The sequence below is a fragment of the Ranitomeya imitator genome, chromosome 1 (genome assembly GCF_032444005.1).
Source record: "Ranitomeya imitator isolate aRanImi1 chromosome 1, aRanImi1.pri, whole genome shotgun sequence".
NCBI classification, from domain to species: Eukaryota; Metazoa; Chordata; class Amphibia; order Anura; family Dendrobatidae; genus Ranitomeya; species Ranitomeya imitator.
The window spans coordinates 384,182,602-384,207,663 of record NC_091282.1 but is presented as its reverse complement, the minus strand read 5'-3'; the positions used below and the strand labels follow the sequence as shown (position 1 = coordinate 384,207,663).

At 43.5% G+C, this 25,062-nt stretch overlaps 1 protein-coding gene across 1 annotated transcript in view; it reads right to left on the bottom strand.

The window, feature by feature from the left end:
- The window catches only part of ERCC6L2 (ERCC excision repair 6 like 2), a 271,617-nt gene that overhangs the window by 165,075 nt on the left and 81,480 nt on the right, over window positions 1-25,062 (bottom strand). The window contains exons 7-9 of the mRNA XM_069762035.1: window positions 19,993-20,133; window positions 16,022-16,138; window positions 15,685-15,804 (exon numbers count right to left, since the gene is read on the bottom strand). Of these exons, the coding sequence (XP_069618136.1) occupies window positions 15,685-15,804; window positions 16,022-16,138; window positions 19,993-20,133 (378 nt within the window). The remainder of the gene's footprint in view (window positions 1-15,684; window positions 15,805-16,021; window positions 16,139-19,992; window positions 20,134-25,062) is intronic.

The window sequence follows — 25,062 nt, the reverse complement described above, 5'->3', positions numbered from 1 at the left end:
AGATTCCAACAAGTTTTCTTCAAGAATGGTCCTGGCGCCATCCATCTTCCCATCAATTCTAACCACCTTCCCTGTCCCTGCTGAAGAAAAGCAGGCCCAAACCATAATGCTGCCACCACCATGTTTGACAGTGGGTATGGTGTGATCAGGGTGATGAGCTGTGTTGCCTTTAAGCCAAATATATCATTTGGCATTGTTGCCAAAAAGTTTGATTTTGGCTTTAAACTTCACAACAGTATCACGGACCTGCCTGTTGTGTTCCTTGGTCTTCATGATGCTCTCTGTGCTTCAAACAGAACCCTGAGACTATTACAGAGCAGGTGTATTTATACGGAGACTTGATTACACACAGGAGGATTATATTTATCATCATTAAGCATTTAGGACAACATTGGATCATTTCGCTGCACTGAAAGTAAAGGGGCAGAATAATATTTTCCGTTTTTGAATTTCCACAAAAATGTAAAATAACCAACAAATTTCGTTCAACTTCACAAATGTGTTCCACTTGTTGATTCTTTACCAGAAAATTACATTTGGTATCTTTATGTTTGAAGCATGATATGTGGGAAAAGGTTGAAAAGTTCAAGGGGGGTGAATACTTTCACAAGGCACTGTACAATTCTGTGAATCACCTGAAGGTTAAAAATGCTCACTACTACCCTAGATGAATTCCTCAAGCGGTGTATTCTCCAAAATGAGGTCACTTGTGGGGGGTTCTGTTGTTTTAGCATATCAGGGATTCTTAAAATGTGAAATGGCACCCGCAATCAATTCCAGCAAAAATTGCACTGCAGAATTCAATTGGCGTTCCTTCCTTTCCAAGCTCTGTCGTGCGCTCATACAGTAGATTTCCACCACATATGGGGTATCGATGAACTTAGGAGAAATTTCTCAACATATTGTATCGGTCATTTTCTTCTGTTACCCTTGGCAAAATGAAAAATTTGGAGCAGAAACATTTTTGTGGGAAAACTTATTATTTAAATTTTCACGGCGCAACGTTATAAAATTCTGTAAAGCACATTGTGGGTTCAAGGTGCTCATTACACCTCTAAATAAATTTCCTTGAGAGGTATAGTTTCCAAAATAGGGTCACTTGTAGGGTATTTCAATTGTTTAGTCACATCAGGGGAACTGCAAAAGCAACATGGTGTTCGTTATCTATTTCAGCAAATTTTGTGTTCCAAAAGTCAAATGGTGCTCCTTTCATTCCGAGCCCTGCAGTGCGCCCAAACAGTAGTTTTCCACCACATATGGGGTATCAGCCTACTCAGGAAAAACTACATAACAAATTGTATTGTATTCTCACTAATGTGTATTTTTTGTCACAATGGCTCCTCAAAGTCACTTCAAATGTGCTCCTCCTAATTGTCAGTGATATCGCTCCAAATCCTGGTTCTCCTCACTACATCTCCACAGTCACTTGTACCTCTCATCCACGATCTATCAAATTTTCACAACCTTTCTAATGTCATACCCATTCGCCCAGCACCCACTCCCCCAGTCCCTCTAACAGGAGGTCTATGGAACACTCGCTCTGTCTGCAACAAACGTTCATACATACATGAGCTTTTCATTACTAACAAACTTTCCTTCCTTGGCATCACTGAAAACTGGCTCACATCCTCTAAAACAGCCTCTCCAGCTGCACTTTCTTTTGGGGGACTCCATCTTTCTCACACCCCTTCACCCCAGCAGCAAGCTTGGGGGAAGAGTTGGTTTCCTCCTGTCAGATAATTGCTCCTTTACCCCAATTCCACTACCACTCTCTGTTAATCTCCCTTATTTTGAGATAAACTCTGTGAGCATCTTCTTACCTTCCAACCTCCAACTCGCTGTCATCTACCACCTACCAGGGCCAGCCACCACCTTTTTTGACCACTTCACCACCTGGCTACTTCATTACCTTCCCACTGACATCTCCACTTTGATAATGGGCGACTTCAACATCCCCAATGACACTTCTCACTCTGCTGCCTCTAAGCTTCTATCTTTCACTTCCTCAATGGTCTTCTGCAGCCACTCACAAAGAGGGCCCCACATTGGACCTCATCTTTACCGGCCTCTGTTCCCTATCTAATATCTCTAACTCACCTCTCCCTCCATCTGGAACCAACCTATTCACATTCTCTTCCCTCTCCTCTCCTGGTGAACAATCCCCACTTCATAACCATGCAAACCCTTGCAGAAGTCTAAAGCACCTTGAATTACATTCACTTTCTGAGACCCTTCTCCTTCTCGTAGACCTAGCTGCGATGCTGCCACTTTATATACCACAACAACAGATGCAACTCTCGAATCCGTTGCACCCTCACACATACCAAAGCTTGCACAATCAACATGCAACCCTGTGGATGTATGCAGATCTGAAGGTAAGAAGTAAGCAGCCCTATGCTGCGTACACAAACGCTAGTGTGAACCCAGCCTAAAACAGAAAAGTGTGGTGCTGCAGAAGAAGTAGGCTGTGTATACGATACGTTTTATTGCATCTAGTGCAATTTCTCTCAGGATCAAGTGTTTCCAATTGTATATGGAAGAGGAGTGTGAGTGTTATGTAGGCAATCCAGTAACACAGTGTGCAGTAATCAGAGCACATACAGTGATCTGACAATAACCCAAAAACAATAGAACGAGCTCTGAGACGTGGAATCTCTGTAGACCGCAATACCTGAACCTATCCTTAACACAACTAAAGGCAGCTGTGGATTGCGCCTGTCACTACCTATGCAACTCGGCACAGCCTGAGGAGCTGACTAGCCTGAAGATAGAAAAACAAGCCTGACTTGCCTCAGAGAAATACCCCAAAGGAAAAGGCAGCCCCCCACATATAATGACTGTTAGCAAGATGAAAAGACAAAACGTAGGGATGAAATAGATTCAGCAAAGTGAGGCCCGATATTCTAGATAGAGCGAGGATAGCAAAGAGAACTTTGCAGTCTACAAAAAACCCTAAAGCAAAAAACCACGCAAAGGGGGCAAAAAGACCCACCGTGCCGAACTAACGGCACGGCGGTACACCCTTTGCGTCTCAGAGCTTCCAGCAAAAACGAATAGACAAGCTGGACAGAAAAAACAGCAACAAAAGCAAAGAAGCACTTATCTAAGCAGAGCAGCAGGCCACAGGAAAGATTCAGAAGCTAGGATCCAACACTGGAACATTGACAAGGAGCAAGGAAGACAGAATCAGGTGGAGTTAAATAACAAGGCAGCCAACGAGCTCACCAGAACACCTGAGGGAGGAAGCCCAGAAGCTGCAGTACCACTTGTGACCACAGGAGTGAATTCAGCCACAGAATTCACAACAGTACCCCCCCCTTGAGGAGGGGTCACCGAACCCTCACCAGAGCCCCCAGGCCGACCAGGATGAGCCACCTGAAAGGCACGAACAAGATCTGGAGCATGGACATCAGAGGCAAAAACCCAGGAATTATCTTCCTGAGCATAACCCTTCCATTTAACCAGATACTGGAGTTTCCGTCTAGAGACACGAGAATCCAAAATTTTCTCCACAATATACTCCAATTCCCCCTCCACCAAAACAGGGGCAGGAGGCTCAACAGATGGAACCATAGGTGCCACGTATCTCCGCAACAACGACCTATGGAATACATTATGTATGGAAAAGGAGTCCGGGAGGGTCAGACAAAAGGACACAGGATTGAGAATCTCAGAAATCCTATACGGACCAATAAAACGAGGTTTAAATTTAGGAGAGGAAACCTTCATAGGAATATGACGAGAAGATAACCAAACCAGATCCCCAACACGAAGTCGGGGACCCACACGGCGTCTGCGATTAACGAAAAGTTGAGCCCTCTCCTGGGACAAGGTCAAATTGTCCACTACCTGAGTCCAGATCTGCTGCAACCTGTCCACCACAGAATCCACACCAGGACAGTCCGAAGTGTTGTGAGTTCTGTTTTTGGGCTCCCTCTGGTGGTTACTGATGGTACTGGGTGACTTGTCTTTCCTGGGTCTCTGGGTTCCACCTGTTCCATCAGGATATGGGAGTTTCCTATTTAACCTGGCTTTGCTGGCATTTCCTCGCCGGTTATCAATGTATCCAGTGTGTCTTGTTACCTCTGCTCCCTGCTCCTAGAACCTTCTGGTCAAGCTAAGTTTGGATTTTCCTGTTTTGGTGTTTTGCTTTATTTGGTTTTTAGTCCAGCCTGCAGATATGTGATTCTTGCTGCTGGTTGCTCTAGTGGGCTGAAATTGCTCCTCATGTACCATGAGTTGGCACATGAGTTCAAGTAATTTCAGGATGGTTTTTTGAAGGGTTTTTCGCTGACCGCGCAGTTCACTTTTGTATCCTCTGCTATCTAGCTTTAGCGGGCCTCATTTTGCTGAAACTGTTTTCATACTGCGTATGTGCTTTCCTCTCATTTCACCGTCATTATATGTGGGGGGCTGCTATTTCTGTGGGGGATTTCTCTGGAGGCAAGAGAGGTCTGTGTTTCTTCTAATAGGGGAAGTTAGATCTTCGGCTGGAGCGAGACGTCTAGGATCATCGTAGGCACGTTCCCCGGCTACTTTTATTTGTGTGTTAGGTTCAAGGTCGCGGTCAGCTCAGGTTCCATCGCCCTAGAGCTTGTTTGTATCTGTGCTTGTCCTTTAGTGATCCCCCTGCCATTGGGATCATGACAGTATAACCGGCCCGCAAAGTGTTAATTGTATTGGCTGAAGTAGGAGGATAAGTAGTCTGAGGAAGTTTTTTTTTTTTTTTTCTTTCTCTTTCCCTCAGAGTTTGCTGCCTAGCCTTATTGCAGCCTGGCTACTTCCTCCTCCTCTTAATCTTTGAATGGCTCTGATCCCAGCTGTTTATCACGGACGTCCAGAGTTTGGCTTCCAGCCTGAATAATCTTGCCACTAAGGTTCAAAATATACAGGATTTTGTTGTACATGCTCCTATGTCTGAACCTAGAATTCCTGTCCCAGAGTTTTTTTCTGGAGATAGATCTCGTTTTCTGAATTTTAGGAACAATTGCAAGTTGTTTCTTTCTTTGAAATCTCGCTCCTCTGGAGACCCTGCTCAGCAAGTCAAGATAATTTTATCTTTCCTGCGGGGTGACACTCAGGATTGGGCATTTGCATTGGCACCAGGGGACCCTGCGTTGCTTAATGCGGATGCGTTTTTTCTGGCATTGGGTTTGCTCTATGAGGAACCTAACCAAGAGATTCAGGCTGAAAAAGCTTTGTTGGCCCTCTCTCAGGGGCAAGATGAAGCAGAAATTTATTGTCAAAAATTTCGGAAGTGGTCGGTGCTTACTCAGTGGAATGAGTGCGCTCTGGCTGCAAAGTTCAGAGATGGCCTTTCTGAGGCCATTAAAGATGTTATGGTGGGGTTCCCTGCGCCTGCTGGTCTGAATGAGTCTATGACTATGGCTGTTCAGATTGATCGGCGTTTACGGGAGCGCAAACCTGTGCATCATTTGGCGGTGTCGTCTGAACCGTCACCTGAGATAATGCAATGTGATAGAATTCAGTCCAGAAGTGAACGGCAAAAGTATAGGCGGAAAAAAGGGTTGTGCTTTTATTGTGGTGATTCAGCTCATGTTATATCAGCATGCTATAAACGCACAAAAAAGGTTGATAAGTCTGTTGCCATTAGTACTTTACAGTCTAAGTTCATTCTGTCTGTGACTCTGATTTGTTCATTATCATCCATTTCCGTCGATGCCTATGTGGATTCAGGCGCTGCCCTGAGTCTTATGGATTGGTCATTTGCCAATCGCTGTGGGTTTAGTCTGGAGCCTCTGGAAGTCCCTATTCCTTTGAAGGGAATTGACTCTACACCTTTGGCTATGAATAAACCTCAGTACTGGACACAAGTGACCATGCGTATGACTCCCGTTCATCAGGAGGTGATTCGCTTCCTGGTACTGTATAATTTGCATGATGTTCTAGTACTTGGTCTGCCATGGTTACAAACTCATAATCCAGTCCTTGACTGGAAATCAATGTCTGTGTTAAGCTGGGGTTGTCAGGGGGTTCATGATGATGCACCTCCGATTTCTATCGCTTCATCTACTCCTTCTGAGATTCCTGTGTTTTTGTCTGACTATCGGGATGTTTTTGAGGAGCCTAAGCTCAGTTCGCTTCCTCCTCACAGGGATTGTGATTGTGCTATAAATTTAATTCCAGGCAGTAAATTTCCTAAAGGTCGTTTGTTCAATCTGTCAGTGCCAGAGCATACTGCTATGCGGGATTATGTTAAGGAGTCCTTGGAAAAGGGACATATCCGTCCATCTTTGTCCCCTTTGGGAGCAGGTTTTTTTTTCGTGGCCAAAAAAGATGGTTCCTTGAGGCCTTGTATAGATTATCGTCTTTTGAATAAGATTACCGTAAAATATCAGTATCCTTTGCCATTGTTGACTGATTTGTTTGCTCGCATTAAGGGGGCTAAATGGTTCACTAAGATTGATCTTCGGGGTGCGTATAATCTTATACGAATAAAGCAAGGTGATGAGTGGAAAACCGCATTTAATACGCCTGAGGGCCATTTTGAGTATTTGGTAATGCCTTTTGGACTTTCTAATGCTCCTTCAGTCTTCCAGTCCTTTATGCACGATATTTTCCGTGAATATCTGGATAAATTTATGATTGTGTATTTGGATGATATTTTGTTTTTTTCTGATGACTGGGAGTCTCATGTTCAGCAGGTCAGGAAGGTGTTTCAGGTCCTGCGGGCCAATTCCTTGTTTGTAAAAGGCTCAAAGTGTCTCTTTGGAGTCCAGAAGATTTCTTTCTTGGGGTATATTTTTTCCCCTTCTACTATTGAGATGGATCCCGTCAAGGTTCAGGCTATTTGTGACTGGACGCAGCCTACATCTCTTAAGAGTCTACAGAAGTTCTTGGGCTTTGCTAATTTCTATCGTCGTTTTATAACTAATTTTTCTAGTGTTGTTAAGCCTTTGACGGATTTGACTAAGAAGGGTGCTGATGTTGCTAATTGGTCTCCTGCGGCTGTGGAGGCCTTTCAGGAACTTAAGCGCCGGTTTTCTTCTGCTCCTGTGTTGCGTCAGCCAGATGTTTCGCTCCCTTTTCAGGTTGAGGTTGATGCTTCCGAGATTGGAGCGGGGGCGGTTTTGTCACAGAGAAGCTCCGATGGCTCAGTGATGAAGCCATGTGCGTTTTTTTCTAGAAAGTTTTCGCCGGCTGAGCGGAATTATGATGTTGGTAATCGGGAACTTTTGGCCATGAAGTGGGCATTTGAGGAGTGGCGTCATTGGCTAGAGGGTGCTAGACATCGTGTGGTGGTCTTGACTGATCACAAAAATTTGATTTACCTTGAGTCTGCCAGGCGTCTGAATCCTAGACAGGCTCGTTGGTCACTGTTTTTCTCTCGTTTCAATTTTGTGGTTTCATACCTGCCAGGTTCAAAGAATGTGAAGGCGGATGCTCTTTCTAGGAGTTTTGTGCCTGACTCCCTTGGAAATTCTGAGCCCTCTGGTATCCTTAGGGATGGGGTGATTTTGTCTGCTGTCTCCCCAGACTTGCGACGTGCTTTGCAGGAGTTTCAGGCGGGTAAACCTGATCGTTGTCCGCCTGAGAGACTGTTTGTTCCGGATAATTGGACCAGTAGAGTCATCTCCGAGGTCCATTCTTCTGCGTTGGCAGGTCATCCTGGAATATTTGGTACTAGAGACTTGGTGGCCAGGTCTTTTTGGTGGCCTTCCTTGTCGAGGGATGTGCGTTCTTTTGTGCAGTCTTGTGAGGTTTGTGCTCGGGCTAAGCCTTGCTGTTCTCGGGCCAGTGGATTGTTGTCACCTTTGCCTATCCCGAAGAGGCCTTGGACGCACATTTCCATGGACTTTATTTCGGATCTCCCTGTCTCTCAAAAAATGTCCGTCATCTGGGTTGTGTGTGATCGCTTTTCTAAAATGGTTCATCTGGTACCCTTGCCTAAGTTGCCTTCCTCCGCTGAGTTGGTCCCTCTGTTTTTTCAGAATGTGGTTCGTTTGCATGGGATTCCTGAGAACATCGTTTCTGACAGGGGATCCCAGTTTGTGTCTAGATTTTGGCGGACGTTCTGTGCTAAGATGGGCACTGATTTGTCCTTTTCGTCTGCATTCCATCCTCAGACGAATGGCCAGACGGAACGAACTAATCAGACCTTGGAAACTTATTTAAGGTGTTTTGTTTCTGCTGATCAGGATGACTGGGTTACCTTTTTGCCGCTGGCCGAGTTTGCCCTTAATAATCGGGCTAGTTCTGCTACCTTGGTTTCTCCTTTCTTTTGTAATTCGGGGTTTCATCCTCGTTTTTCCTCTGGTCAGGTGGAACCTTCTGATTGTCCTGGAGTGGACATGGTGGTGGATAGGTTGCATCGGATTTGGAGTCATGTGGTGGACAATTTGAAGTTGTCCCAGGAGAAGGCTCAGCAGTTTGCTAATCGCCGTCGCCGCGTGGGTCCTCGACTTCTTGTTGGGGACTTGGTGTGGTTGTCTTCTCGTTTTGTTCCTATGAAGGTCTCTTCTCCTAAGTTCAAGCCTCGGTTCATCGGTCCCTATAGGATCTTGGAAATTCTTAACCCTGTGTCGTTTCGTTTGGATCTCCCGGCATCGTTTGCTATTCATAATGTGTTCCATCGGTCGTTGTTGCGGAAGTATGAGGTACCTGTTGTTCCTTCGCTTGAGCCTCCTGCTCCAGTGCTGGTGGAGGGAGAATTGGAGTATGTTGTGGAGAAGATCTTGGATTCTCGTGTTTCCAGACGGAAACTCCAGTATTTGGTCAAGTGGAAGGGTTATGGTCAGGAGGATAATTCTTGGGTGGATGCCTCGGATGTTCATGCTGATGATTTGGTTCGCGCTTTTCATAGGGCTCATCCTGGTCGCCCTGGTGGTTCTCGTGAGGGTTCGGTGACCCCTCCTCAAGGGGGGGGGAACTGTTGTGAGTTCTGTTTTTGGGCTCCCTCTGGTGGTTACTGATGGTACTGGGTGACTTGTCTTTCCTGGGTCTCTGGGTTCCACCTGTTCCATCAGGATATGGGAGTTTCCTATTTAACCTGGCTTTGCTGGCATTTCCTCGCCGGTTATCAATGTATCCAGTGTGTCTTGTTACCTCTGCTCCCTGCTCCTAGAACCTTCTGGTCAAGCTAAGTTTGGATTTTCCTGTTTTGGTGTTTTGCTTTATTTGGTTTTTAGTCCAGCCTGCAGATATGTGATTCTTGCTGCTGGTTGCTCTAGTGGGCTGAAATTGCTCCTCATGTACCATGAGTTGGCACATGAGTTCAAGTAATTTCAGGATGGTTTTTTGAAGGGTTTTTCACTGACCGCGCAGTTCACTTTTGTATCCTCTGCTATCTAGCTTTAGCGGGCCTCATTTTGCTGAAACTGTTTTCATACTGCGTATGTGCTTTCCTCTCATTTCACCGTCATTATATGTGGCGGGCTGCTATTTCTGTGGGGGATTTCTCTGGAGGCAAGAGAGGTCTGTGTTTCTTCTAATAGGGGAAGTTAGATCTTCGGCTGGAGCGAGACGTCTAGGATCATCGTAGGCACGTTCCCCGGCTACTTTTATTTGTGTGTTAGGTTCAGGGTCGCGGTCAGCTCAGGTTCCATCGCCCTAGAGCTTGTTTGTATCTGTGCTTGTCCTTTAGTGATCCCCCTGCCATTGGGATCATGACACCGAAGACTCAACCTGTCCTAAAGAGAAACGAGGATGGAACCCAGAATTGCAGAAAAATGGAGAGACCAAGGTAGCCGAGCTGGCCCGATTACTAAGGGCGAACTCAGCCAACGGCAAAAAGGACACCCAATCATCCTGGTCTGCAGAAACAAAACATCTCAGATATGTTTCCAAGGTCTGATTGGTTCGTTCGGTCTGGCCATTAGTCTGAGGATGGAAAGCCGAGGAAAAAGATAGGTCAATGCCCATCCTACCACAAAAGGCTCGCCAGAACCTTGAAACAAACTGGGAACCTCTGTCAGAAACAATATTCTCAGGAATGCCATGCAAACGAACCACATGCTGGAAGAACAAAGGCACCAAATCAGAGGAGGAAGGCAATTTAACCAAGGGCACCAGATGGACCATTTTAGAAAAGCGATCACAGACCACCCAAATGACTGACATCTTTTGAGAAACGGGAAGGTCAGAAATGAAATCCATCGAAATATGTGTCCAAGGCCTCTTCGGGACCGGCAAGGGCAAAAGCAACCCACTGGCACGTGAACAGCAGGGCTTAGCCCTAGCACAAATCCCACAGGACTGCACAAAAGTACGTACATCCCGTGACAGAGATGGCCACCAGAAGGATCTAGCCACTAACTCTCTGGTACCAAAGATTCCTGGATGACCAGCCAACACCGAACAATGAAGTTCAGAGATAACTTTACTAGTCCACCTATCAGGGACGAACAGTTTCTCGGCCGGACAACGATCAGGTTTATTAGCCTGAAATTTTTGCAACACTCGCCGCAAATCAGGGGAGATGGCAGACACAATGACTCCTTCCTTGAGGATACCCGCTGGCTCAGATAAACCCGGAGAGTCGGGCACAAAACTCCTAGACAGAGCATCCGCCTTCACATTTTTAGAGCCCGGAAGGTACGAAATCACAAAATCAAAGCGAGCAAAAAATAACGACCAACGGGCCTGTCTAGGATTCAAGCGCTTGGCAGACTCGAGATAAGAAAGGTTCTTATGATCAGTCAATACCACCACGCGATGCTTAGCTCCTTCAAGCCAATGACGCCACTCCTCGAATGCCCACTTCATGGCCAGCAACTCTCGGTTGCCCACATCATAATTACGCTCAGCAGCAGAAAACTTCCTGGAAAAGAAAGCACATGGTTTCAACACTGAGCAACCAGAACCTCTCTGTGACAAAACCGCCCCTGCTCCAATCTCAGAAGCATCAACCTCGACCTGGAACAGAAGAGAAACATTTGGTTGACACAACACAGGGGCAGAACAAAAAACGACGCTTCAACTCCTGAAAAGCTTCCACGGCAGCAGAAGACCAATTAACCAAATCAGCACCCTTCTTGGTCAAATCGGTCAATGGTTTGGCAATGCTAGAAAAATTACAGATGAAGCGACGATAAAAATTAGCAAAGCCCAGGAACTTTTGCAGACTTTTCAGAGATGTCGGCTGAGTCCAATCCTGGATGGCTTGGACCTTAACCGGATCCATCTCGATAGTAGAAGGGGAAAAGCTGAACCCCAAAAATGAAACTTTCTGCACACCGAAGAGACACTTTGATCCCTTCACGAACAAAGAATTAGCACGCAGGACCTGGAAAACCATTCTGACCTGCTTCACATGAGACTCCCAATCATCTGAGAAGATCAAAATGTCATCCAAGTAAACAATCAGGAATTTATCCAGATACTCACGGAAGATGTCATGCATAAAAGACTGAAAAACAGATGGAGCATTGGCAAGTCCGAACGGCATCACTAGATACTCAAAATGACCCTCGGGCGTATTAAATGCCGTTTTCCATTCATCTCCTTGCCTGATTCTCACCAGATTATACGCACCACGAAGATCTATCTTAGTGAACCAACTAGCCCCCTTAATCCGAGCAAACAAGTCAGATACCAATGGCAAGGGATACTGAAACTTAACAGTGATCTTATTAAGAAGGCGGTAATCAATACACGGTCTCAGCGAACCATCCTTCTTGGCTACAAAAAAGAACCCTGCTCCCAGTGGTGATGACGATGGGCGAATATGTCCCTTCTCCAGGGATTCCTTCACATAACTGCGCATAGCGGTGTGTTCAGGCACGGATAAATTAAATAAACGACCTTTAGGGAATTTACTACCAGGAATCAAATTGATAGCACAATCACAATCCCTATGCGGAGGTAGGGCATCGGACTTGGGCTCTTCAAATACATCCTGATAATCAGACAAGAACTCTGGGACCTCAGAAGGAGTGGATGACGAAATAGACAAAAATGGAACATCACCATGTACCCCCTGACAACCCCAGCTGGATACCGACATTGAGTTCCAATCCAATACTGGATTATGGGTTTGTAGCCATGGCAACCCCAACACGACCACATCATGCAGATTATGTAGCACCAGAAAGCGAATAACTTCCTGATGTGCAGGAGCCATGCACATGGTCAGCTGGGCCCAGTACTGAGGTTTATTCTTGGCCAAAGGTGTAGCATCAATTCCTCTCAACGGAATAGGACACCGCAAAGGCTCCAAGAAAAACCCACAACGTTTAGCATAATCCAAATCCATCAGATTCAGGGCAGCGCCAGAATCCACAAACGCCATGACAGAATACGATGACAAAAAGCATATCAAGGTAATGGACAGAAGGAATTTGGACTGTACAGTACCAATGACGGCAGACCTATCGAACCGCTTAGTGCGCTTAGGACAATCAGAAATAGCATGAGTGGAATCACCACAGTAGAAACACAGCCCATTCAGACGTCTGTGTTCTTGCCGTTCAACTCTGGTCATAGTCCTATCGCACTGCATAGGCTCAGGTTTAATCTCAGACAATACCGCCAGATGGTGCACAGATTTACGCTCGCGCAAGCGACGACCGATCTGAATGGCCAAAGACATAGACTCATTCAAACCAGCAGTCATAGGAAAACCCACCATGACATCCTTAAGAGCCTCAGAGAGACCCCTTCTGAACAAAGCTGCCAGCGCAGATTCATTCCACAGAGTGAGTACTGACCACTTCCTAAATTTCTGACAATATACTTCTATATCATCCTGACCCTGGCACAAAGCCAGCAAATTTTTCTCAGCCTGATCCACTGAATTAGGCTCATCGTACAGCAATCCGAGCGCCAGGAAAAACGCATCGACACCACTCAATGCAGGGTCTCCTGGCGCAAGAGAAAATGCCCAGTCCTGAGGGTCGCCGCGCAAAAAAGAAATAATAATCAAAACCTGTTGAACTGAATTACCAGAAGAATGAGGTTTCAAGGCCAGAAATAGCTTACAATTATTTTTGAAGCTCAGAAACTTAGTTCTATCACCAAAAAACAAATCAGGAATAGGAATTCTTGGTTCTAGCATAGATTTCTGATCAATTGTATCTTGAATCTTTTGTACATTTATAACGAGACTATCCATTGAAGAGCACAGAGCCTGAATATCCATGTCCACAGCTGTGTCCTGAAGCACTCTAATGTCTAGGGGAAAAAAAGACTGAACACAGAGCTGAGAAAAAAAAATGATGTCAGAACTTCTTTTTTCCCTCTATTGAGAATCATTAGTTTGGCTCCTTGTACTGTTATGTAGGCAATCCAGTAACACAGTGTGCAGTAATCAGAGCACATACAGTGATCTGACAATAACCCAAAAACAATAGAACGAGCTCTGAGACGTGGAATCTCTGTAGACCGCAATACCTGAACCTATCCTTAACACAACTAAAGGCAGCTGTGGATTGCGCCTGTCACTACCTATGCAACTCGGCACAGCCTGAGGAGCTGACTAGCCTGAAGATAGAAAAACAAGCCTGACTTGCCTCAGAGAAATACCCCAAAGGAAAAGGCAGCCCCCCACATATAATGACTGTTAGCAAGATGAAAAGACAAAACGTAGGGATGAAATAGATTCAGCAAAGTGAGGCCCGATATTCTAGATAGAGCGAGGATAGCAAAGAGAACTTTGCAGTCTACAAAAAACCCTAAAGCAAAAAACCACGCAAAGGGGGCAAAAAGACCCACCGTGCCGAACTAACGGCACGGCGGTACACCCTTTGCGTCTCAGAGCTTCCAGCAAAAACGAATAGACAAGCTGGACAGAAAAAACAGCAACAAAAGCAAAGAAGCACTTATCTAAGCAGAGCAGCAGGCCACAGGAAAGATCCAGAAGCTAAGATCCAACACTGGAACATTGACAAGGAGCAAGGAAGACAGAATCAGGTGGAGTTAAATAACAAGGCAGCCAACGAGCTCACCAGAACACCTGAGGGAGGAAGCCCAGAAGCTGCAGTACCACTTGTGACCACAGGAGTGAATTCAGCCACAGAATTCACAACATGTGAGGTGTTGCCGGAGGAGGCGCCTATAAAGGAGAAAAGCTGTGCTGCAGAAAAATGCTGTGTATAAAGGAAGAGCGTGAGGTGCAGGAGGAGGTTGTGTAAGAAGAAGGAGCATGAGGTGCAAGAGGAATAAGGCCCCTTAACTGCCGCCGTTAAAAGTCGTTAAGGGGTTAATATTGTGTTAAAAAATAACTTTTGCTTCAACAAAATGGCGCCGGTTGTGTTCCATGTACCAGTGCGGGAGCGTTGCTATGTTCAACAGCGACATGTTCAAGAATTGGAACTGCCAAAAATCTGTTCATCTTTGCACCGGAAAAACCAAAAATGTTTTTTATCCAAAAGGCTCTTGAATGAGTTGAAAATAAAATACTATCAATACTTGGTTATCATTTAGTTAATTTTTGTTGCAAATCTGTAGTGTTGAATATATGATGTGAAATGTTTCTATGTGCAATATAATTATTATAATTTGTTATAACTAACTACAGTTAGTTACAATGCCTGGGCAATGCCGGGCTCTTCAGCTAGTAATAATAATAGTAGTAATAATAATAATAATAATAATAATAATAATAAAATGCGATGTTGCAAAATTCTGATATTTTTCCATTTAAATGCAAAAAAAATATCGACCTAAATTTACCAATAACATAAAGTACAATGTGTCACAAAAAACAATCTCAGAATCACTGGTAAATGTTGAAACATTCCAGAGTTATTACCACATAAAGTGACACTGGTCAGAATTCTAAAATTTGGCCTGGTTAGGAAGGTAATAACAGGGATTATTATTATTATTATTATTTATTGTTATAGCGCCATTTATTCCATGGCGCTTTACATGGGAGGAGGGGTATACATAATAAAAACAAGTACAATAATCTTAAACAATACAAGTCATAACTGGTACAGGAGGAATGAGGACCCTGCCCGCGAGGGCTCACAATCTACAAGGGATGGGTGAGAATACAGTAGGTGAGGATAGAGCTGGTCATGCAGCGGTTTTGTCGATCGGTGGTTACTGCAAGTTGTAGGCTTGTCGGAAGAGGTGGGTCTTCAGGTTCTTTTTGAAGGTTTCGATGGTAGGTGAGAGTCTGATGTGTTGTGGTAGAGGGTTCCAGAGTAGGGGTGATACGCGAGAGAAATCTTGTATACAATTGTGGGAAGAGGAGATAAGAGGGGAGTAGAGTAGGAGATCTTGTGAGGATCGGAGGTTGCGGGTAGGTAAGTACCGGGAGACGAGGTCACAGATGTATGGAGGAGACAGGTTGTGGATGGCTTTGTACGTCATGGTTAGGGTTTTGTAGTGGAGTCTCTGGGCAATGGGGAGCCAGTGAAGGGATTGACAGAGGGGAGAGGCCGGGGAATAGCGGGGGGACAGGTGGATTAGTCGGGCAGCAGAGTGTAGAATAGATTGGAGGGGTGCGAGAGTGTTAGAGGGGAGGCCACAGAGCAGGAGGTTGCAGTAGTCAAGGCGAGAGATGATGAGGGCATGGACTAGGGTTTTTGCAGATTCATGGTTGAGGAATGAGGGATGAGGCTAAGGAGTTATTATTGGCAAAAAAATGTAAAATACACATAAGAGATTGATAAAATGTAAAGGATATCTTGCTAAACCACTACTGGAATGCAAGAACGGTATGTAGTACTATAATATGTCAGGCATCAAGAGACTAATAAAAAATCTCAGCTCTACCTTCATTTTTCCACTGTACTTTGGGTCAGAAATTGTCTCGAATGCCGCTTCTTTACTTTGCTGAATAAACTCTGGAAACTTGGAAAATACTTCACTACAGATTCTTCGAATATGGTCCACCTGTAAAAATAGCCACACAAGAACCATGACTCAAACTTTTATGGCAAATGACTGATTGTAATGTCTCTCCCTGCTGCAAGTATTCCAGAGAATAATGCAGAGCCATAATTCCTAATCTTATATCCACCTTCACTCCCCAGTAAAACCTAGAATTATTAATGAACAGACAATAGATTGGAAGTATTATATACAGTGAAGCAGCTAAATTCAAACTGACCTGCTTTTTGCTGGTGGTGGAGTCTGACTGCAGCAAAGCTGCGTGGTTTGCAACCTTACGAAGGATAGCTATGTAACTGAAATAAAGTGTCTTCACACTTTCACCATACTGATTTTCCTATAATTAAAAAATAATACTAAAGTTATAAAGCAAAACGTAAACTGTATAATAATACTGACACTGCTCTCAATACAAAGGTGGAAAAGAAAAATAAAGGAATATCACAGAGCAAAGATAACTGATTAATTTCCCTAAAAATCAATATCATCCCTGTCGACCAATAGAACATACATCTTGAAACAGTGTAATAAATTTTATCAGAGCAATTAACTTTCTCCACTTATGAGCCACCTTTTCCCCTCGTTCCTACCTCTAAACTTATCATCCAGTCTGAAAAACAGCTCAAATCCATCTTAGTCAAAGACAGACTGCCAGGACAGTGCTGTATCAGGTATCAAACTCTTGAGATAAGGAAGGGGAAGAAGCACTCAGCAGATAGACCAGACAGACACACACAGATTGTGCTGCAGCTTCTGGGCAGATTTATTTCACCTCAATGTTGGATTCACAGCCACACAGCTTTGTACAACTGTATAATATCCTACCTGCTGCTGCAGCTTCTTCCTGTGTGCTACAGAGAAAGACTAGCAAGAATCCATATCTATCTATACTGTAAATTGAAGAAATAATAGCAGTTCATCTCCACCCACTAGCTCAGAGATAACTGCAAAGAGGAACACTACTGGAAAAGGCAAGGTAAAAACATACGGCCCCAAATTGTGTTATTCCTCATATACACACAAAAGGTGTCTTATTCAGAAAAGTTGAAATGACTGGTACAGGTTAAGAATAAAAACACATGGAATGCAGCAGACAATATACATGTGCTGAAATGTATATTGCCACTGTGCTGGTGGGCTACTGCATATGGCGGCTGAACTGGAGGGCTACAGCAGGTGATATATTTGCCTAGCTCTCTCTTAAAGTGGCCATACACATGAAGAGAATGTTGGCTGAACCCATCAATTTCAGGACTGGCTGACCATGAAATATTTATGAGGACTTTTTGCAAAGTCAGATAATCCTCTGCCATAGGTGTCTGGTAGAGGAGAATTTCACTCCACCCACTTGCCAAGCCATGTGCAAAAGTGTAGGAGGCATCGGGCATTCTAATGTGCATGGCCACATGCACTCTCAACTCTATGCCCTCATTAGTTTGTACCAGGCAGTGCTAGGTAGGATAAGAGGAGCAGAAATTCAAGCCACATGGATGGGGATGGACTGATCGTTTGAATAGTCCTTCTTATTCTCAGTGGAGAATATACAATGGCTTTGGCATATCCCACATGCACTTACTTCACAGTTTAAGTGGAAAAAGTAATTTTACAGCCCTTAATTAAACGCTTCAGGAAAAAAAGCATGGCACTACACTTTTAACAAATGTCTATATCAGAAGAAAAAGCAAAATAGTTTTCCAAGTAGCCAACAAACTGCACTAGATAAATGAATGAAATGAATATAGATTTCAATGTTTTTATTTGCATAAATCCTCAGTCGGGGGGAGATTGTGCCTTGTGGTTACCCCTTTTCTGCTAACTCCCATGATACAGAAAACGGCCACTTCTGTAATGGAGGTCATCACACTAGATCTATAGATTACTATCCAGGGTGGCCATCTCTGGTTCTTGCCATGACTAGTACAGCTTCATCTGCAGTCCAAATGTGATGCAGGATGGCATCTCCATGCATCAGACCATAATGCAGAGTACGAAAATCAGCCCAAAGTCTCAATAATAAAGGGCATAAGAGAAAACATTCACTTATATTTCAGCTCTCCTTCCATGCACTCCATACAGTGCCACACTGTTTGACACATTTCTAGTAAGCTGCTCAAATGACATCAGATAATTGCATGTTTCCTTAGCTAAGCCTGAATGAGTGTAATATTCCAACCTGCCAAAACCAACAGGCCCCAAATATATCACACACAGTCATTAATGCAACAGACAAATCACAGGAACAGATGCTTTAACAGCCATCCCAAGACATGACTGTAATATTTCCAGTGCCCTGGAGGATACGCTTTGTGTCCTCCTACTTGGTCTAGGAGGCATCTGAACTGTCAGGTCACTGTGGTGTCACCTGTAGACGTCAATGCTTGCCGCTCGAGAGTTGTCCAATAATAGAAGATTACTAAACTACAGAATATCAAAGGAAGCCTTCAAAAGCATAAAGTGCCTCCAAAATATATCTTGCAAGGTCTCATGGTGACAAGTGAACAATTTGGATCCATAGGATTTGTTTCACGATCATAAAACGCGTACATTTTTGCCAAATAAGGGACCCTCTGTGCTGCTTGCACACCCACCACTGTAGAATAAAGTGGTATTCCTATCTTATCTGATTCTGGTCTTCTAAACAGTTGGCTGTCATCAAGAATTCCCTTCAATTTAAGACTGATGAGACTCCACTGATCTGTAATGGAAGGTTCACTGCTACATGCTGTTGTACACTGCCCAACTTTCTCCATATTAGTGGGGGTCCTAGCTATAGGTCATCTACTATATAATTGTCTAAGGGTCACTTCCGTCTTTCTGTCTGTCCTTCTGTCACGATTATTCATTCGCTGATTGGTCTCGGCAGCTGCCTGTCATAGCTGCCGCGGCCCGCGACCAATCAGCGACGGCCACAGTCCGGAATAAAATGGCCGCTCCTTCCTCCCCGCAGTCAGTGCCCGGCGTCCGCATACTCCCCTCCGGTCAGCGCTCACACAGGGTTAATGGCAGCATTGACCGCGGTGTAACGCACTCGGTTAACACGGCTATTAACCCTGTGTGACCACCTTTTTACTATTCATGCTGCCTATGCATAGGCAATATACTACGTGGCTGAGCAATATACTACGTGACTGGCCAATATACTACGTGACTGTGCTGTATACTACGTGGCTCTGTGCTCTATACTACGTGGCTCTGTGCTGTATACTACGTGGCTCTGTGCGTAGCTGGGCAATATACTATGTGACTGGGCAATATACTACATGAACTACGTGGCTGGGCAATATACTCGTGGCTAGGCAATATACTACGTGGCTGGGCAATATACTACGTGGCTGGGCAATATACTATGTGACTGGGCAAGCTGGGCAATATACTACGTGGCTGGGCAAAATACTATGTGGCTGGGCAATATACTATGTGGCTGGGCAATATACTATGTGGCTGGGCAATATACTACGTGGCTGGGCAATATACTACGTAACTGGGCAATATACTACGTGGCTGGGCAATATACCACGTGCCTGGGCAATATACTACGTGGCTGGGCAATATACTAGGTGGTTGGGCAATATACTACGTGGACATACATATTCTAGAATACCCGATGCGTTAGAATCGGGCCACCATCTAGTTACTTTATAAATAGGAATTTCCCTTTAAATATGTGATACCAGACAGGCACTAAGATTTTTCTTGTCTTTATTTTTTGTAAATACCTTTGTATTAGATAAATTGAACTGTTCTTAGGAAGGTCCATTTTGGACCGAAAACGTTCAACAATTACTGGTTCTGTATCTTGACACAAAATAAATTCAATAATTTTCATTTCATGAACTATTGAGTGCCAAGTTATTCTTCGATATTATAGTTCGGGCTGGATACCCTACTTGAGTACCAACTTCTACATCATCACAGAGTGCCGTGTTTATTCTAATACTTAAAAAAATCACATTAATCAGAGGTCTTTGGACAAATTTACATAAATGAAAAAAAGTAGATAATGGGATGTAACTTTCAGTTTTGGAAGTAAATACTGTAGAATAATGAACTTGAGCTTAACATAAAGTGTTTTTACTTTACACTGGGAGATGTAACACTTAAGAAGGGGTTGTCTGAGTAGTGGACAAACCCTTTTATTCAAACACAAAATAACATAATACATCATGAGAGACCAGAAAATACATGGCTTACTCTGTAACAACAATTTCTCCTTTTCTTGCCACTATTACAACTGCACCGCTCACTTCCTCGAAGAACCAAGGAGACATCTGGGGTCTCCAGGACGGTTTGGTAGACTGCCTTTTGAAACTCTGACAAGGAGCAGTAGACTATCTGCAAATAAAAGAAATACAATTGATAGATAAAGCTTTTACACTGTATTGTTTTCTTGTTAATAAAAATCAGATTAACTGCTTCGAGACTGTCCAACGACTTTAAAACTTCGGGTGGTTTGCATACAAATCTGCCATGATGTTAGAACATAACGTTGCATAAGCAGGCTGTAAAACACAGCTAGACTCGCAAGAGAGAATGCAGGGATGGTATATTACCATCTCTGCCTTTCTGAACGTTGTTGGCACTTCCTCCTCTGGACCAATAATGTGACTGCCAGGTGTAGGAAGAAAGCAGCAGCTGCCGGTATCCAGTAGACCCAGATCAACTCTGCAGTTCAAGCACTAGAGTGAAATTGCCTAGTAACTAGAGCTAATATGTGCTGTATATGTATGTGTGTAATGTGTTTTGTGTTTATTATCAATAAAAAAATCATATATATTTTGAAATGCTCCCCCAAAAAAGGTCTTTTATGACCTCACAGGGGGCACAACAAGGGAAATATATGAAAAAGAAAAGCTAGAAATGACCTACCTAATGGTACAGTTAATGTCCTGGTCTTGAAATGGTTAGGTTAAAAAACGAAAAAAAAAATGGCAACTTTATCTCAATTTTACAGCACTCTCCACTTTTTAAAAATATTGAGGACTTCTCAGAGGGGGCAGGCATTATTGGAAAAGATTTGTCAAATTTGATAGGTGGTGTATCTTACTTCAGCAGACTTCTGCTTAAAACTAGTGAATGAAACAGCATTATTAGTAAATTGCACCATTGCGTTTTAATTCCACATCATTTTGCTGCCAAAATAATTTAGAGCCTCTTAGGTCAAGTTCACACTTGTCAGATGCGACACATTTTTTGGCAAAGATTTCATGCCAAAATGTTGAATCTGTTAAGAATGCAATTCCAATGTATGTTGTGCCCAAAATATAGTTTGAATGCACCAGAAAATATCAGGGTGAAAGAAAAAAGCTGAAATAATAGGTAGGATGATATTTATTAGAGAGCACGCTGGACAAAAAAATGGCAATTGTGGTAATTCTGGTTTGGATCTACTATACACAACATCTGTAGAAAATCTGGAGCAAAAATTAGAAGATTTCTACAGTGGAAATACAGGCTTGATTTAAAAGGGTTATTCACTACTGCACAATCCCTTACAGACAAAAGGTACCTTCACACATAGTAACATAGTAACATAGTAACATAGTTAGTAAGGCCGAAAAAAGACATTTGTCCATCCAGTTCAGCCTATATTCCATCATAATAAATCCCCAGATCTACGTCCTTCTACAGAACCTAATTGTATGATACAATATTGTTCTGCTCCAGGAAGACATCCAGGCCTCTCTTGAACCCCTCGACTGAGTTCGCCATCACCACCTCCTCAGGCAAGCAATTCCAGATTCTCACTGCCCTAACAGTAAAGAATCCTCTTCTATGTTGGTGGAAAAACCTTCTCTCCTCCAGACGCAAAGAATGCCCCCTTGTGCCCGTCACCTTCCTTGGTATAAACAGATCCTCAGCGAGATATTTGTATTGTCCCCTTATATACTTATACATGGTTATTAGATCGCCCCTCAGTGATCTTTTTTCTAGATTAAATAATCCTAATTTCGCTAATCTATCTGGGTATTGTAGTTCTCCCATCCCCTTTATTAATTTTGTTGCCCTCCTTTGTACTCTCTCTAGTTCCATTATATCCTTCCTGAGCACCGGTGCCCAAAACTGGACACAGTACTCCATGTGCGGTCTAACTAGGGATTTGTACAGAGGCAGTATAATGCTCTCATCATGTGTATCCAGACCTCTTTTAATGCACCCCATGATCCTGTTTGCCTTGGCAGCTGCTGCCTGGCACTGGCTGCTCCAGGTAAGTTTATCATTAACTAGGATCCCCAAGTCCTTCTCCCTGTCAGATTTACCCAGTGATTTCCCATTCAGTGTGTAATGGTGACATTGATTCCTTCTTCCCATGTGTATAACCTTACATTTATCATTGTTAAACCTCATCTGCCACCTTTCAGCCCAAGTTTCCAACTTATCCAGATCCATCTGTAGCAGAATACTATCTTCTCTTGTATTAACTGCTTTACATAGTTTTGTATCATCTGCAAATATCGATATTTTACTGTGTAAACCTTCTACCAGATCATTAATGAATATGTTGAAGAGAACAGGTCCCAATACTGACCCCTGCGGTACCCCACTGGTCACAGCGACCCAGTTAGAGACTATACCATTTATAACCACCCTCTGCTTTCTATCACTAAGCCAGTTACTAACCCATTTACACACAATTTCCCCCAGACCAAGCATTCTCATTTTGTGTACCAACCTCTTGTGCGGCACGGTATCAAACGCTTTGGAAAAATCGAGATATACCACGTCCAATGACTCACCGTGGTCCAGCCTATAGCTTACCTCTTCATAAAAACTGATTAGATTGGTTTGACAGGAGCGATTTCTCATAAACCCATGCTGATATGGAGTTAAACAGTTATTCTCATTCAGATAATCCAGAATAACATCCCTCAGAAACCCTTCAAATATTTTACCAACAATAGAGGTTAGACTTACTGGCCTATAATTTCCAGGTTCACTTTTAGAGCCCTTTTTGAATATTGGCACCACATTTGCTATGCGCCAATCCTGCGGAACAGACCCTGTCGCTATAGAGTCCCTAAAAATAAGAAATAATGGTTTATCTATTACATTACTTAGTTCTCTTAGTACTCGTGGGTGTATGCCATCCGGACCCGGAGATTTATCTATTTTAATCTTATTTAGCCGGTTTCGCACCTCTTCTTGGGTTAGATTGGTGACCCTTAATATAGGGTTTTCATTGTTTCTTGGGATTTCACCTAGCATTTCATTTTCCACCGTGAATACCGTGGAGAAGAAGGTGTTTAATATGTTAGCTTTTTCCTCGTCATCTACAACCATTCTTTCCTCACTATTTTTTAAGGGGCCTACATTTTCAGTTTTTATTCTTTTACTATTGATATAGTTGAAGAACAGTTTGGGATTAGTTTTACTCTCCTTAGCAATATGCTTCTCTGTTTCCTTTTTGGCAGCTTTAATTAGTTTTTTAGATAAAGTATTTTTCTCCCTATAGTTTTTTAGAGCTTCAATGGTGCCATCCTGCTTTAGTAGTGCAAATGCTTTCTTTTTACTGTTAATTGCCTGTCTTACTTCTTTGTTTAGCCACATTGGGTTTTTCCTATTTCTAGTCCTTTTATTCCCACAAGGTATAAACCGCTTACACTGCCTATTTAGGATGTTCTTAAACATTTCCCATTTATTATCTGTATTATTAGTTCTGAGGATATTGTCCCAGTCTACCAGATTAAGGGCATCTCTAAGCTGGTCAAACTTTGCCTTCCTAAAGTTCAGTGTTTTTGTGACTCCCTGACAAGTTCCCCTAGTGAAAGACAGGTGAAACTGTACAATATTGTGGTCGCTATTTCCTAGATGCCCGACCACCTGCAGATTTGTTATTCTGTCAGGTCTATTAGATAGTATTAGGTCTAAAAGTGCTGCTCCTCTGGTTGGATTCTGCACCAATTGTGAAAGATAATTTTTCTTGGTTATTAGCAGAAACCTGTTGCCTTTATGGGTTTCACAGGTTTCTGTTTCCCAGTTAATATCCGGGTAGTTAAAGTCCCCCATAACCAGGACCTCATTATGGGTTGCAGCTTCATCTATCTGCTTTAGAAGTAGACTTTCCATGGTTTCTGTTATATTTGGGGGTTTGTAACAGACCCCAATGAGAATTTTGTTACCATTTTTCCCTCCATGAATTTCGACCCATATGGACTCGACATCCTCATTTCCTTCGCTAATATCCTCCCTTAAAGTGGACTTTAGACAAGACTTTACATAGAGACAAACCCCTCCTCCTCTCCGATTTTTACGATCCTTTCTAAACAGACTGTAACCCTGTAAGTTAACTGCCCAGTCATAGCTTTCATCTAACCATGTCTCGGTTATTCCCACTATGTCAAAGTTACCTGTAGATATTTCTGCTTCTAGTTCTTCCATCTTGTTTGTCAGGCTTCTGGCGTTTGCAAGCATGCAGTTTAGAGGATTTTGTTTTGTTCCAATCTCCTCGCTGTGGATTGTTTTAGAAATGTTCTTACCTCCCTTCTGAGTATGTTTTCCTGGATCTTCTTTGTTCAAGTCTAATGTTTTTCTTCCCGTCCCCTCTTCTTCTAGTTTAACGCCCTCCTGATGAGTGTAGCGAGTCTTCTGGCGAATGTGTGTTTCCCAGGTTTGTTGAGGTGTAGTCCGTCTCTGGTGAGGAGTCCATCGTACAAGTAATTCACACCGTGGTCCAGGAATCCGAATCCTTGTTGTCTGCACCATCGTCTTAGCCAGTTGTTTGCATCAAGGATCCTGTTCCATCTCCTGGTGCCATGCCCGTCTACTGGAAGGATAGAAGAAAAAACTACCTGTGCATCCAGTTCCTTTACTTTCTTCCCCAACTCTTCAAAGTCTTTGCAGATTGTCGGTAAGTCCTTCCTTGCCGTGTCATTGGTGCCAACATGTATCAGAAGAAATGGGTGGACGTCCTTGGAGTTGAAGAGCTTTGGTATCCTATCGGTCACATCCTTGATCATCGCACCTGGAAGGCAGCATACTTCTCTTGCAGTTATGTCCGGTCTGCAGATGGCTGCTTCTGTGCCTCTCAGTAGTGAGTCTCCCACCACCACCACTCTTCGTTGCTTCTTGGCTGTACTTTTTGCTGTCACTTGTTGCTGTGTGCCCTTTTCTTTTTTGCTTGCTGGTATTGCTTCATCCTTAGGTGTGCCATCTTCATCCTCTACAAAGATTTGATATCGGTTCTTCAGTTGTGTGGTTGGTGATTTCTCCATGGTCTTCTTGCTTCTTTTGGTCACATGCTTCCACTCATCTGTTTTTGGAGGT